At 36.7% G+C, this 16,301-nt stretch overlaps 1 protein-coding gene and 1 long non-coding RNA gene across 8 annotated transcripts in view; one reads left to right on the forward strand and one right to left on the reverse strand.

Annotated features, from left to right (window-relative positions):
- The window catches only part of LOC138757616 (heat shock 70 kDa protein 4L-like), an 84,250-nt gene that overhangs the window by 24,781 nt on the left and 43,168 nt on the right, over positions 1-16,301 (forward strand). For 2 of the 3 annotated variants that reach the window (XM_069925247.1, XM_069925246.1), the window contains exons 3-5: positions 1,512-1,652; positions 4,153-4,275; positions 12,023-12,122. In XM_069925247.1, coding sequence (XP_069781348.1) covers positions 1,512-1,652; positions 4,153-4,275; positions 12,023-12,122 — 364 coding nt within the window. The other variant, XM_069925248.1, reaches the window with a different exon arrangement.
- LOC138757618 (uncharacterized) overlaps positions 11,838-16,301 on the reverse strand; it is a 65,157-nt gene continuing 60,693 nt past the window's right edge. For all 5 annotated transcript variants that reach the window (XR_011353749.1, XR_011353752.1, XR_011353750.1 and 2 more), the window contains 2 exons: positions 13,128-13,290; positions 11,838-12,116 (listed from right to left, as the gene is read on the reverse strand). This is a non-coding gene — a long non-coding RNA (uncharacterized lncRNA). The remainder of the gene's footprint in view (positions 12,117-13,127; positions 13,291-16,301) is intronic.

Here is a 16,301-nt window from a genome sequence, read left to right on the forward strand (position 1 = left end):
TGTGCCAGGCCCCATTGCTGCACAATGTCCAAGTCCATACCATCTATCCTTCCTTGCAATGTTTTTCCAGAAAAACAAACAGTTTGATCACAAGTCCATCATACAGTGATCAGCACAGAATATCCTGCAGACACTGAGAGCCGAGGACTTGAGAGACACAGTGGGGTGGTTCCCTGAGCAGACTGTTCAGGTCATCTGGTGGAATGCCTCATCACCAATGTTCATAAAAAGGCAACAGCACTTTGTCCGGCTCCCAGTCACATCCTTTCTGTACAATAGGAACATCATCTGCAGCGCACATTGCCCCAGAGATGGCTGTGGTGGAGTGGAGAGAGTCAACCACCTCTCTGCAGAATGCAGGTTTGCCCGTTCATCCCCAGCAGCAGCGTGACTGAAGACTGATTTGCGGGCTGCTCCCAGAAGCACCAACCAATATCCAAAACTGCATGTTTCGGATGTTGGTATTTGTTTTAAAAACTTGACCATTTCCTTTGGGCTATACCTGGTAACAATGATGACCTGCACCTCCATTTAATACAAGTCTGAAATTTCTTTAATGCATCAGGTAGCATGGTTTAAAAGACAATTAATTCTTCTTTTTGCAGTAGTGCATACAGTACATTTTTAAAAATACCAAAAAAAGAGCCCTATTCTCCCTTTAGTACAGTACAACCAATTATCCAAAATGGTCAGGACCAGGCCTATTTTATTTTTATTTTTTTGGAGAATTGGTCATTTTTTAAAAACAGCCCAGTAGCAACAGTGAACCACTTGTAATAGTGTTTAAACAAAAACAAACAACAAGGTAAGGCTTTTTAAACATTAAAATAATGTTTAATTCTCACCGACACCTCCCATCCGAGGATCCCTCTCCTGCCCAAGGAGCTCGATGTTCAGCTCCCAGGCAGGAGCTGAACATCAGGCTGAATGGATAAATGAGAACTTTTGGAAAATCTGATTTCAGATAATTGGAGTTGTATTGTAATTTTCTCTTCTAACCTATGGTTGTGTTTAACATGTTCATTAATTTTCCTCTATCATTTGTGGTTGGAAGTGATGCATTGGAACTTATTTCCTTCCAAATTGATAATGTTTAAATCTACTGAACTGTTCTTAATAGTAGTAGAAATTGTCTATTTTAGGGCAAAACAGAAAGGAAATGTGAGGTTAACTTTCAGAAAAAGTTATTGTCCCTTGGGGCTACTTATAATAATCTGAGAACTAAAGTTATGTTTAATGTTGGTATTGACAAAGTGTATTTTTTAATTCAATTTTATTGAACCAGAGCAAAATCTTGTTTCCCTGCCTTAAATATTGGAAGTTTTGCCATAAATAAAATGGGAAATTTCCAAACATAGAAGCAGTGTTTTATAGAAATGGTATAATTTTTGAAGGGCCAAGGTTACTGTTTGTTTTGCTTTATTTGAATTTGATATTTGTATTTTCCTGTTATTTCTTTTGTTTTCCATAATTTTAGTGTATTTTCTCTATTGGAATGTTTCAATTTACAGATTGTTACCAATGCAAAAAATACCATACAAGGCTTTAAACAACTTCATGGCAGAGCTTTTGATGATCCATTTGTGCAGACTGAAAAAAGCAAGCTTGCTTATGAGCTTCAAAAGATACCAAGTGGTAGTGTTGGGATCAAAGTAAGTTTTATCTTCATCAAAACCATACATGAATTATTGAAATAGAATGCATTGAACTTTGATGCAAAATATTCTATGGTGCTTCGTAGAGTATTGTTTCCAAACAAAACTTGCCATCAAGCTACACAAGTAGCTCTTTGACAAATGACTAAAATAACAATCATGTAGGATTTATTACCTTTGTAAGGGAAGAGTTTCAATTTGTAAGAGCCATTTTAGAAATTAAATGGATAATTGCTTTCTATGTATTGACATTGGTGAAGAAAATTTAATCACTGATTATATAATAGTTCATTTGAAATGATAGGCCATCATGATGCAAATTTTGAGCAGAAACTTAATAATTTTGATCTTGCACTCGTACAGAATCTCATATAAACGTATTTTGAGGTATTTTCCACCTTACATTTTAACAGTGCGGGGTTGTGTGGGAGCTTATGGGCAGAGTCACAAGTCCCATTGTACAAGGCACGAATCCAGATACATCACAGGCTTGATAGGCCAAACTGTTTTCTATGAACACAGATTGTATTTCATGAGTCTAAGATGGAAAAAATAAGATGTCAGTTACCAACATCTAAATTCTGATCAAGTTATAAGATAAAACTTGGCTTATTGAGGATGAAAATACTGAAAAACTAAGATTTTCATTTAAGCTATCTGCACACTTTAATCCCAGACGTTTTCCCACAAGCAGACTATTCAAAATGTCTCTATACACCTACAAGTCTAGGTTGTATCACAGCCGGGAAGGTAGTTCTAAGAACTATGCATCCTATCATGTTGTAAAAGGCTTTGAAGTTTCAGCTAGATGTAGTGTCAATGCCTTTGGTTTGACAATGGATGGGCTCCAGGGGGTTGGCAAACAAGAGGTAGTATTTCTTAACTTGAGTCCACACTCACAGCATTTATCTTTTCTCTTGGGCATCAAGGGAACCTTGAGTGTTGCAATTTGCTCATTTTGGAGAGTGGACTGGGGATTAAATGAAGTTTATTTTCCTATATCCTGAATAATATACAAATGCTGCAGTTTCCCAGGTACACAAAACACACTAACAAGTATGATTAAAACAAAGGAGACAAAGATTTTTTTAAAATATTCAAATGAAAAAATAAATATTCATAATACTCATTCACATGACTACCAATAAATTTATTCATGCCATGGTGAACTAGAGATTTTTATACATTGCTACATTTTTGCAATCTTGCTTTATTCTTCAGGATTGATCATGACTTGCTGAGTTTGAACTAATGAAACATCATCAGTATGAAATTTTAGTTATATGCTAGTTGAATTAAGCACCATAATTATTGTCGATTGTAATTTGGAATGTCATTTTAAGTTTGCTGCTGCCAAGATAGTCTAAATTTGAAATTTTGCGAATGGAAGGTGGGAAGAAAAAATTTGTATCTGAAATATATTCGTTATTACAGAATAAAATGCCTAAGTTAGATTTGTATAAGTCTAGATTAAAATGGAAAAAAAGATTTGGGGATAGTAATTAACCAGGAAGATTGAAGAAATTTATGTGAAGATGGTATAAGATTGTTAATGTGAGTTATAGGTTAGTTCATTATAATTTTATACATCAGTTATATTTGACTCCTGAAAAATTAGAGATAGAATTAATTTCTTCAGATTTATGTTTTAGATGTCATAAGGAAGTAGGTTCTTTTTTTTTACATTCTACTTGGTTATGCAATATTGTTAAACCTTTTTGGGTACGACTTAAGAAATTCATAGAGAAAATTTTTAAGATTAAATTGCCAATGGATCCAGCAAGATTTTTATTAGCTAATTTTAAAATGCTGAGTTTGAAATTGAGATTAACTAGGTACCAAATTGCATTTCTGAGATTAGCATTGGCTGTAGTGAGAAAATGTGTAGCGATTTCTTGGAAAAATTGATTTGAGTTTGCAAAGATGGCATATGGAATTGAGATCATGTATTTCATTGGAAAAAAAATAACATATAATTTACATGAAAATTATCATTTTTATTGGAAAGTCTGGAGCCCTTATTTTGACTATTTGGGTTTAAAATTTTGAACTTTCTGACTGCGTTGTAGTGGTGGTACTCTCTGTTATTGATGGTTTGTATCTCCTTTTCTGGGGGTTTGGGTTAGTAGGGAGGGGGAGATTTGGGGGGGAATTTTTTTCTTTTTATATGTATTGTGGTTTAAAATTTTAAAGTATTAAAAATTGATTTTCCTCCATAGTTTGATCTTGGTGAGAATTCTTCAGAGGATTTGATTACTTGTTTGTTGCTAGCCATTGAGATTGTCCTTGAATTGATACCTATAGCATCAGTCCACAGTACTGATTTCCAGATCTTTATTTTTCTTGGGCCATTGGCATGTTCCATCCTGACATGAAATGAACTAAAAATAAGAATGTTTAATGAAACAATTTTTTCCACTTTTGGTTTCCTCTGCCCCTCTCTCCCAATTTGGATTATATTTTAAAACTGGTAATATAGTGCATAATTTCTTTACAGGTACATTACTTGAATGAAGAACGAGTTTTTACTGTTGAACAAATTATGGGGATGTTGCTTACTAAACTCAAAGAGACTTCAGAAAACGCGCTGAAGAAGCCTGTGACTGACTGTGTCATTTCGGTAGGTTGGATTGAAGTAACGCCAGCAAAATCTCAAAGCTGTCGTAGACTTAGTTCCTAACATTGAAAACCAGTCAACTGCCAGGATGTTATTAATCTCCCTGGATGGAAATGAATAATTCTTCAGAAGTAGCTTCCTTGGTGACATCTTTTATAAAGAAGTTATCTTAATCTAACTGCTCAAGATGGCAAGCATTTTGACTTTATTCCAAGATGAAGTTCAAGAAATTCTGTAATACTTTGCTGTAATGCATAATTGAGGAAAACTGTTGGGTACTCAGCAAGTATTGTCTTCATTCCTTAAAGGTATTGGTTGATAAACTTCTGTATTTCATGTCAAAGTATAAAAATGTACTCCCAAACTAATCCTGGTATGTGAACCAAGTAAATTGATCACAGAAATTGTCCTTCTTCAAAGGTGTAAAACTTGGATGCTGTACCTTTCACTGTTTTTTGATCTGTTTGTATGCTCTAAATAACAATTTTCTTCTGTAGGCAATCTTTTTGTGCTAATGGAATGTTTATGGCACAGAATGAGGCCAGGGGCAATTGAATCTGCCATTTCCTTTAGAACAATCCTTTTAATCTTGTTCCTTAGTCTTTCCCCATTGTTGTGAACAAAATATGCATTTGCATATCGAAACACCTTGCTCTTTGAAAGTGTTGGTTGCCCAACAGTTGTGGTGAGCTTTACATCAATTATTCTTAGCAAGGTGCCCCAGTCTCTCACATGTAAATTTGGCCTGTCACTCTCCTTTTCCCCCCCCCCCCCCCCAATTAAACTTAGTACCATTGGGAATAAAATTTTATTTGCCTTCTCTAAAGTTGACAATTTTTAGTTCTATCACATTGCTTTTCATGGAAAATTATCTCTCTGCCTCTGTTTAATGATGCTGAAATCCTTCATATCTGGAACAGTTGCCCAAAGAATTTTTGCCACGCTTTTGAGGAATTTCCCCATTTTTCTGATGTATAATTAGGTTGAATACTGTAACTTTGTGCATGTGACCAGGCCTCTGTTCTGAAGTTCTGTAAGATTTTCCATTTGGTCTTTCCGAGTCACCTTGCACTTTCTTGTTTTAACATTTCATCTGACATTTGCTTGCTCGTACACCTTGTATATTTTTGCAATCTGTTTTTCTCCATTGTTGACCACACCACGTTTAAGTTAATTTTACCCATGCAACTGATGTCAGACAGAATTGCACATAAGAGTTGTGCTAGTATTCAGGAGGGTGTGTGTGTAATATATACTGCCTTTTTGTGGGAATTTGTCTAATGTCTCCTGAAATTGGCTTGGCTACTATATTCCTTTTGTCAAGTACAGAGTTTGTATTTTCTTGTCAGGATTAAAGGCAAGATTAAGAGACATAGGAAACCTTGGTTTCGAGCGATGTTGGGAATTTGGTTTGAAAGAAGAGGTGTACAGGCAATATGGAGCAAATGTACATGAGTATTTTTAAAATTAAGAAAAACTTCAAGAAAGAAATAAAGAAGGCTAAAAGAAGACATAAGGTTGCTTTGGCAGACAATGTGAAGGAAAATCCTAAGGGTTTCTACAGGTATATTAAGAGCAAAAGGATAGTAATGGACAAAATTGGTCCCCTTGAAGATTAGTGTGGTCAGCTTTATATGGAGCCAAAAGAGCTAGTGGAGATCTTAAATGTATTTTTTCCATCAGTATTCACTCAGTAAACAGGCACTGTCATGGCAAGTAAGGAAATCTAGCAGTGAGATCATGGAACCTATACAGATTAAAGTGGAGGAAGTGCTTGCTGTCTCAAAGTAAATAAGGCTGGATAAATCTCTAGGGCCTGACAATGTAGTCCCTCGGAATTTGAGGGAGGCTAGTGTAGACATTGCAGGGTCACTGACAGAAATATTTAAAATGTCCTAAGCCCTGGGAGTGGTGCCAGAGATTTGGAAGGTAGCTTGCATTGTTTTTTTGCTTAAAAAAGCTCCAAAAGTAACCCTGGAAATTGTAGGCTGGTGAGCCTGATGTCAGTAGTAGTAAATTATTGGAAAATGTTCTAAGAGATCAGATATATAAGTATTTAGATAGCTAGAAACTGATTAGGCTTAGTCAACGTGGCTTTGTGCGAGGAAGGTTGTGTTTAACTAACATCGCTTTGAAGAGGTTACCAGGAAAGTTGAAGAAAAGTCTGTGGATGTTGTCTTCAAGGCCTTCGACAAGGTCCCACATGGTATTCATGGTGAAGTAGTGAACTGAATTTGACAGTTGTTGGATGGGAGAAGCCAGATAGTAGTGGTGGATAATTGCTTCTCAAAGTGGAGGCCTGTGAATAGTGGTGTGCTATATCAATGATCTGGATGATGTGGTAAATTGTATCAGCATTTGCAGATAACGCTAAGATTGGAGGTGTTGTGGACAGTGAAGAGGTTGTCAGCTTGCAGAAAAATGAGCCAGCTGGAAAAATGGCAGATGGAATTTAATGCAGACAAGTTTGAGGTCTTTCATTTTGGAAAGAGGATACACAGTGAATAGGGCACTGAGGAGTGCAGTAGAAAAAAGGGATCTGGGAATACAGATACATAATTCCCTGAAAGTGGCGTCAAAGGTGGATATGGTTGTGAAAAGATCTTTTGGCTTATTGGCCTTCATAAATCAAAGTATTGAGTATAGGAGTTAGGATGTTATGGTAAAGTTGTAAAAGACATTGAGGCCAAATTTGGCCTCAATGTGTGCAGTTTTGGTCACCTTACTACAGGAAAGAGATCAATAAGATAGAAAGAGCGCAAAGAAGGTTTACTCTGATGTTACCCAGACTTCAGGAACTGAGTTACAGGGAAAGGACTTTATTCCCTGGAGCATAGAAAAATGAGGGGAGATTTGATTGATGTATTTAAAATTGAAGGGGATAGAATAAATATAGATAGGCTTTTTCCACTGAGGGTAGGTGAGATACAAACCAGAGGACATGGGTTAAGAGTGAAAGGGGAAAAGTTTAGGGGGAGCTTCACCCAGAGAGTGGTTGGAGTGTGGTATGAGCTGCCAGCTGAGGTGGTGAACGCAGGCTCAATTTTAACATTTAACAATTTAGTTACATTGATGGGAGAGGTATGGAGGACTATAGACTGGGTGCAGATCAGTGGGATGAGGCAAAAAAATGTTTCGCGCGTACTAGAAGGGCCCGGTTTCTGTGCTGTAGTGTTTTATGCTTATTGTTAGTGCATCAAGTTAGTTGAACAGAATTTTTCTTGAAACCACCTGCTCGTACTCCCTTAACAAACTTTTTGGAATATTTTTCTTCTGTCCATTTTTCCCCCAAAAGCTCTTCTACCATTGAGTTAATCTTGCTGGCTCTTTGTTGGGAGGCATGTGTGCTTGCATTTATTTTGAATAGGGTGTGAGATTTACCATTTTCCATCTGTGAAAAGATTGCATTCTGTTCAACTTTCACTGTCTTCCTTCAGAACTCAAAATGGATACCATCAGGTTTTTTTTATCCATTTAATTACTTCTGACTTTTAGCACTCTTCTTTCAGACATACAAATTATTTGTAATCTAGGCATGCTGAGCACCTCTGCTCAGATTGCCTCATTGGTTCTGAATTGGTCTCCCTTCCCTCATGCAGTTTTCATTGACATGTCTTTGGAAAATATTTGAATTTAATTTTTTTGTTTTTTTTTCTCTCCATGAGTGATTGCATTTACTTTAAAGGTTATGCAAAAACTAAAGATTACTTTTGTTCATTTTATCTTGGCAAATGGTTAAATTATCATAAACTTGGCCTTCTTGAAAAGTTTGTAGATTGCTCCTTGCTGTTCTCAATTACCATCTAAGATTACTTTTTTAAATGTTTTCTCTTGGTCATTTGTCTACTTTCATGTTCAGACAGACTGCCTTCTGTTTCTTCTTTCACTTTCAGTTAGATGTGAAGGAGCTGCTGTCTCTCCCCTTCACTTGGTTACACAGCTCTCCCCAGAGATTTCTATTAACAATCTTAATGGCCAATGAATACTATTAAAGCCATAGAATGCACAGGTTCAGACCGGATTTATAGTTCAGTAATACTCCGTAAAGCATCTCATTTTCTGACACCCCCCCCCCCACTGATTTCATTGGAGCTCGGGAAAAGACTGAATAATAATAATCAGACCTTCTTGACTCTGGGTAAACTACCACATTGTCTTTTTTTTGTTTAAATATCTTTTGTACCACTCTCTATCTCTCCTTGTATTATTCAGGAATGTTAAGTGCTTAATTTCTTTTAATCACCAGATATGCTGCATGGTCACTTGTCCTTGCAGTTCATTGCAAGAGTGTAAACACTCAAATGTGTTTTAATTGTCTCAGTAGTCTCTTGTCTACTGTCACTTGATCACTACTATTTTCCACTCATTTGATTTCAAATAAACCTACTCCCTACACCTTTACCTCTTCTATTTTTGCATATTAATCATCATTACCTATCAGCTAAGATAAATGTATCCCAAATATGCTCGTGAGTCTCCTTGTGGGGATATTAATCCCAGTCATTTGAGGTACAACTATCTGTTTCTCATGCCCCAAAGCTGTCACCCTCAAGAGTCTGGTCTTCTTTCCCTCCTGTGCAATTATCATAGGCATGCATCAATTTGTTTCCATGTTGTATTTTTTAATATGTGCAAGCATAAAAGGACTATTCCAGATATTTGCCTGGTCCTGAAATTCAGAATGCATTTCTGTCTTCACAATATCATTAGTATTGATGTGCAATATTCTGGCTTGCTGCTACCTCACCCTTCTTCATCTTGAATGCACTGTATGCTTTCAAGATGGCTTTTTCCCTGGCACAAGAAAAGCAAGTCAATATTCATTACAGAAATGCTGGTCTGTGCCACTGATAATGAGGATTATAATTGTGAAAGCACCAGAACTGTTGATGCTCTTTCATCCCACATAGGGCTCCCAATTTCAAGTATGATCAGACTTCATGGTGTTCAGCAGGATAAATCATGGGCACTTCTCATCTATAGCTATATGTTTGCGAGTGTGGTGAGCTGTAATCTGCAGCAGATTTGGATATCATTGTAATGTCTAACTTCATGGTTTAGTACATTTTTCTTCTCTCAAGCCAAAAGATCAACTCTGGATTACTGGAAGCCTACCTGGAGTAGTGCTCTCCATGCAAAATACTAGAAGTACCTGCAGTTGTGTGGTTGAGCTTCTTTCAATCAATTCTGAGTACATGGCCCAAGATTTTTTTTTGGATCAGTATATTGAGAATTCTAAACAAGAATATGTTATGGCTAGTACTTTGTTGCAAGAGTTGATTAATAGTTAATAAGTTATTTGGATAATATAATGCAATCACAATCTAATTAAATTTAAAAATGGAAAGAGGTTTAGTTTGATTTGAATTTGGGATTTTAAATCAGGAAAAAAAAAACTGAAGGTGGCTCTGGTAGATTGGACCATAGTATTAAAGGTTATGACAATAAATTTATCAGTGGAAAACATTTAATGAATTAATTATTGGTAAGCTATCACAAAGTTGAGTATAGAAAGAAGATTACATCATGTGATAGTCATGACTGTCAAAGACAAGTTAGAGGCTTTATACCAAATGAATAACAGACTGTTACATTCTGAATTTCCCAAAAACAGGTCAAGGTATCAACAAAATAGGAAACACGAATAGGCTTGTGCAAAACCCAAACATTTGAAAAAATTGACTTGATTTTTTTTAAATGAGAAAAATAATATTGGAGATTAAGAAAATGGCAAGAAAAAATGCTTTATTTTGGAAGAAAACACAAAACCTCTTGAAAATGGTGAAGTGCAAGTCTAGAATGAGAGTTCCAAGAAATTATCCTTAAAACAATTTGATATTGGAAAAAATGACTAGGTGTTCAAAAGTATAAGTTGCCATCTATAACAGGGAACTAATATCAGTAGGGAAAATGGAAATCTTATAATTTTAACAAAGTGGGAGTGGGGCACATGAGAAATGGTAAGATTGGACAAGGAATTCATGCTTGATGAATGTTAGTTGGAAAATATTATAATGGTTATTTGAATGATGCAATCTCTGATATGTGCAAATATCTAGGCTAGCCTGATGATCAGTAGCTTTGTTGCCACTGACAGCTGTGGAGGCCAAGTCGTTGGCTTTTTTAAAGCAGAGGTTGATGGGTTCTTGATTTGTACGAAAGTTAAAGGTTTTGGGGAGAAGGCAAGAGAATGGGATTAAAGATCATAATTTGAATGATGGAACAGACTCTGGGTCAAATACTGCTCTTAAGTCTTGTGGTCTTAGTAGAAACATTGGCTACCTCTTTTGCTGTTTGACATGCTGGGGGAAAAAAACTAGTCTTTATACTATCCCAACACATTGAAACTTTGAAAATGTAGAAAGCTGGTCAAGTATCCAGAATTCAGGCTAAAACTAATTTTTACTCTGTGCCACTTTTCTTCATTGATAGAATAAATTAGCATTCATGCCCTTCAGTAAGCAAAAAGATGTTCAGTTCCTCTTTGGCATAACCAGCATTCCTGAAGACTGAGTTGTGGACGAGTATACAGCTGCTGAATGTCAGTTGAGAGCAACTGGCCTTGACTTGAAAACAATATTTAGCCAAATATCTTAAATTATTCCATATTGGTTGATGGGGAAGCCCCACCAGGGTTGATGATATTATAAAGTTTAATTGTTATCATAGGCATAATTATTGGAGCTACCAGCAGTCTTGGATATATGTTTAATTCTCTTTATATTTTCAATGTTTGACTTATTTTAAAAAGAAAATGTGAACTAAGCTCTGATATGACAGTGTTCTTAAAGAACTGGACACCATCTGCACTTGGAATTATTAAAAGCTGGTAAAATTGTATTCTAACATGACCTTCTCTAACAATAGTGCTGTGCATTTCCCTCAAATTTTCACATAACCCATTACCAGGATCTTAATTGGACCAAATCTGATCTTGGGCTGCACAAGAAGAAACGGATAGTTTAGAGATGAGTCATTCTCCTCCAAACTCCTTGATCTTTTTCCATTTTTCACAAAGTTCAAGTTGAGATAAGTCTTCAGTAGAACTGCCCATAACTAAAGCTTAACACCATCCAGAGTAAAAATAAATACTGAATATTCTGGAACTTTACCTTCACATTTTCTGCCATAGATGACGATGAGTCATCTTGGACAAAGTTTTTCTTCTTTTGAGCATCCAGAAAGAGAGTGACCAATAAAGATGAAAATGTGAGTTGGTGGGAAAGATTGGCTTGAGAAAAGACTGAAAAGTCAGATTTTAAGAGAACCTTGAGCAATTTACTACTTGAAAACCATAGGTCTGTCATATCCTTCATTGTTTGGCAGAGCATCATGTGTAATAACAGCAATTAGTTAATTCAGCAATTTCTTATTTGTGCAGATTAACATTGTGCAGATCAACATTGTGTTGATTAACATTTAAGTGATTTTTGTAGGCAAACTTTAAAATTGCTTCTACCTTCTTGCTTTTCCAGCCAACCATTTTACAGTAAATTGCATAATTCCAGGCATTGATGATAAATTCGGTGAACTAGCAATTTTACCAGATGAAAACAAATTGGCCATTCTGAAATTGCTACAATTTTTTAATTACTGAAACACAGGAGTACAATGTTTTAAAACTCTTATTTACAGTATTTTACTTGAAATACATTGCTGCTGTTAAATACTAAATGTCATTATTGAATCCTGGCATGTCTATGAAAAATATTTAAAATTAAAACCTGAGACTTTCTGAATCTATTGGCAGGTCCCTAGTTTTTTCACTGATGTAGAAAGAAGATCCATGATTTCTGCTGCTAAGATTGCAGGGCTTAATTGTCTACGGCTGATGAACGACACCACTGCAGGTAAAAATAAAAAAAGCATGAAGTGTATGCAAACCATCTTAAATAACTCTTTATTGCATAAATGAGTAGTGCAAATTTTTCATAAAGCTTGGACTCAAATATGGAATCAATATTTAAAAAGATATATTGTGTTGGTGTACATTCAGCTTCTTCTCAAAGTGAGAATTTGGAGCACTACACATATAAGAGAGTAAGTGCAAAACATTAAATATGATTGCCTGTATAAATTTTATCTTCAAAGTACAAAAATGGAGTGCTGTTTGGGATGTGGCAATATTATTTGAGTTCAAACTGAAAGTTTTAAACTAAATCTTTAAAAAATCAGAATAATGAACAACTCTTGCATTTGAATGTTATTGTTATAGGATTGATCCACAGTACAAAGTGGAAGAATGGCTACAAAATAGTAAGGAGAAATTATCTAAAAGAAGAAAATATTAGAAATACTCAGGACTTCTTTCAGATCCGTGAAGGAGGAAAAGAGTTAATATTCCAGATCACTGACCTTTCATCAGACCTGGGGAAAATGGGGAAAAAAGTTCTTGTGTTTGCATAGGAGAGAGGATGGAAAGAATAAAATGAATGCTTGTAATAGAGTTGCTGAAATACTGGTGGTATTATCAGTTAAGAGTAATTAAGTGTTATTAATTACAGCTAATCTATCTGAGTTGTAAAGAATTCAAAAAGAACACAAGAAAAAAAAGCTGGAATAGTGCCAATATAAAATAAATTATGAAATGTAGAAAATAGCATCTTTGTAGAGGAAATGGTTGTATCAGAACTGACCAATCATTATTATGGCTGGTTATGTGAATTGAAATTGACTTCACTGCCTTAAAACTGTAGATATACCTGGTAGACCTTGATGAGCTTTGTTGGATGGTATGAGTGAATAGGAAAGAGTTAGGAGTGACTCCTATGTATGCCATTGAATAGGATGATCTCTGATTTTAGGTGACATTAAGTTTTGAGGATTGTGCTGTACAAAGAGTCTAAAATTCTTACCTTGACAATGAAGTCATAACATTGCTGCCATCTTCCCACTGGCTCCTATGATATCTCTTGCATGCCCCATTCTTTTGCGAAATCTCTGCACCTCCATGGGGTCCATCCACCTGGTCCAACTGCTGTCAGCTCTGTACAGGCTTTAAACGGCCTGTTACAGGAGCTGACAATGGTTTGTTAAAAAAAATATCCAAATAAAATTTAAACCTTGAAATGATAATTTGTTATTAAAATGTTGTGATTTAACTGGTCAGTGATGAGTGCCGGGGGCTGCCTTGTACAAAGGATATTGCTCAAATCCAACATTTTGGGTGGAAATTCTGGGATCGTCCTTTTCATTGCTAAATATGGTAATGAAATGCAGTATGAAGCGAGGAGTCAACCTTGCATAATGGACACTTGTTCTGCAAAGTGGTTGCCTAATCAGTTTGATTTCTCAAGGCAAAGAAGCTAATTGAGAACTGAATGCAGTAACTAAACAAGACAAGGTGTGGCTGAAATGCTGTTTCACTTGGAAGGTTGGGTCGTGTGGTCAGATTTTGCATCTTCTGGCATACTGCCTTTAAGTGGAGATGGAAGAGTAAATTGAGCATAATGATAATGCGTTGTACACAAGTATAATGTACATGTGCCCAAAATTCTTACCACAGCCCAACAGGTTCTCAATTGTCGGGAAGGTGCAACAGCTACTGCACCTCCTGAGAAGACGGAAGTGGGCACGGCTACTGCCTACTATTATGTCAACCTTCTACAGGAGCTCAATCACAAGCTTCCTGGCCTGCTGCATCACAGTGTGGTATGTTTGCTGCGGAGAAATGGATCGGATGTCAATCCACAGGATTATAAGAATGGTAGAGAGGATCACTGGAGTCTTCCTCACTGCCCACACACCCCCCCCCCCCACCAATATCGACATGATTTACCGGAATTGTCAGAAGAGGGTGCACAAAATCACTGAGGATCCCTTCTACCCTTCACACAGCATCTTTCAGCTGTTTCTGTCAAGGGAAGAGATAGGAGTACCTCCAGGCTGAGGAACAGCTTCTTCCCATGAGCAGTGAGAATACTGAATGACCAAAGGAACTGCTCATACTAACTATCCGAGACTCATTCATAAAACTATTTATTTGTATATATGAATACTTGTCCTGTCTATGCATTGTTTGTCTGTATGTGTGGTTGTGTATCTGCGTGTTTTGCACAGAGGACTGGAGAATGCTGTTTCATCAGGTTATACTTGTGCAATCAAATGACAATAAGCTTGAGACTTTGTAAAAAATCTTCAATATACATTAAATTACCTGCTATAGAAAGAGATAACTATAAATGATGGAAAGATGAACAGTTGCAGTTTGCAAGAAAGAACGTGTTTCAGTAGAGCAGACAGGTATTTTTGTGGTGCTGCAGTTGTTTTGTTACTGAAAGAGAAAGGGATGCTCAGGAGCCTGATAACTGGGGGGGTGGGGGGGGGGGGGGTGAGTGGCTTTTTATTTAAAAAAAACTTTGTACTTGGAGATGCTGAACTTCATAGTTCTGTGCTTTCTTCCAGAAGATACAAGTGAGAAAAGGTTGTGACCAGGGTGATGGGGGTTCATTATGATGGCTCCCTTCGTGAGGCACCACCTCAATGTGTTGTAGCTTGGAGCCTACGATGGACCAATTTGCTACTTATTGCAGGCTTTTGTATTCCTGGCCCTTCAAATTTCACAACTAGGCCATGTTGCAATCAGTGAGTATACTTTCCACAGTGCACCTGTAGAAATTGGTGTGTTGTCCTTCACAGTTGCCACTGTGTGGATTCCCAGGAACTAAAAATACAAACTCCATGCCATCCATGCAGACAGGTGTGTGATTCCGCAGTTTCCCCTTAAAGGATTTGACAGAAGTATCATTGAGTCACAAAACAAAGGTGGAAAATCTCATGAAATGGTACAAAGATAACCACCTGAGTCCTGACGTGACAAGGCAAAGATGATGATTGTGAAATTCAGAAGGACCAGAGATAATCACCCTCTGCTGCATGTTAATAGCTCGGTAGTGGAGAGAATAGATCCTCTGCCCACTTAAGAAATAACCTATCCTGAACACACCTCCTAGCTGGTCAGAAAGGCTCAACAGTGATTGCACTCCTTAGGCTAAAGCAGGCAAGGCTAAGGCTATCAGCCACTATTCTGTCAATCTTCTACAGGTGCTTTATCAAGAACATTCTGGCCAGCTGCACCACAGTGTGGTACAGTTGCTGTAAAGGATCTGATCAGAGGTAAATCCACAGGACTATAAAAAGTGGCAGAGAGTGCTATTACAGTGACGTCACTGGTGTCTAAGAAGTTGGTATATTTTCAGTGTCTGTGTGGGTTTCCTCTGGACTCTACAATTTCCTACCAAGCTTCAAAAACACTTGAGTGTTAATTAGGTCACACGGGTGTTATTGGGCGGCACGGGCTTGTTGGCCACAAGGGCATTTAACTATCCTGTATCTCTAAATTAAAGATAATTTCAAATGAGATAAATAAAAGATGCAAGATTTCTAGTAAGAGCATTTCCAAATGGAGTAAAATAAAATAACCTAAAGGCCTTCCTCCTTTCCCCTACCTTTTTTATTCAGACATCTGCCTGTATATGCTTATACCTGATAAAGGGCCCAGGTTACCCTTTACTTTCTGTGGATGCTTCCTGGTCTGTTCACTTTCTCCAGCACATTTGTGTATTCCACTGTATCTGCAGACTTTCTTGTTTAACAACCCAAGGGAATATTTACATGATTCCAATAAATGCAAAGAAACAAGTTAATTGCATTTTCAATTTTAAATTTGTGTATTGTAAACCAGCCACATCTGTTGTTGATGGCTGGTGTACTGTTATAAAAGGTAGTCAGTAGTAAAGAAACAAAACAGATTTATGAGAATGGTGCAAGAAACAAGCAATTGCAGAAAAAAAATTTGAACAAACAGAGGCTCTTCCAGGAAAGAAGCTTGTGAAATGATGTGATGAATGTGTTTTAAAGTCTTATGTTGGACTAAAAGTAGATGCCATAAACTTAGTTTTTAAAAAAAAATCCCATGGAGGGAAATAAAGAACTTTCTTCATCTCCAGGATAAATCTGCAAAGATGGGTAAAATCAAATGGTGTTGATTCTTTTAAGGAAAAGCTAGCTTGATCAAAGGGAAATGAGTA

This window comes from Narcine bancroftii, chromosome 3 (genome assembly GCF_036971445.1).
Source record: "Narcine bancroftii isolate sNarBan1 chromosome 3, sNarBan1.hap1, whole genome shotgun sequence".
Taxonomy (NCBI): Eukaryota; Metazoa; Chordata; class Chondrichthyes; order Torpediniformes; family Narcinidae; genus Narcine; species Narcine bancroftii.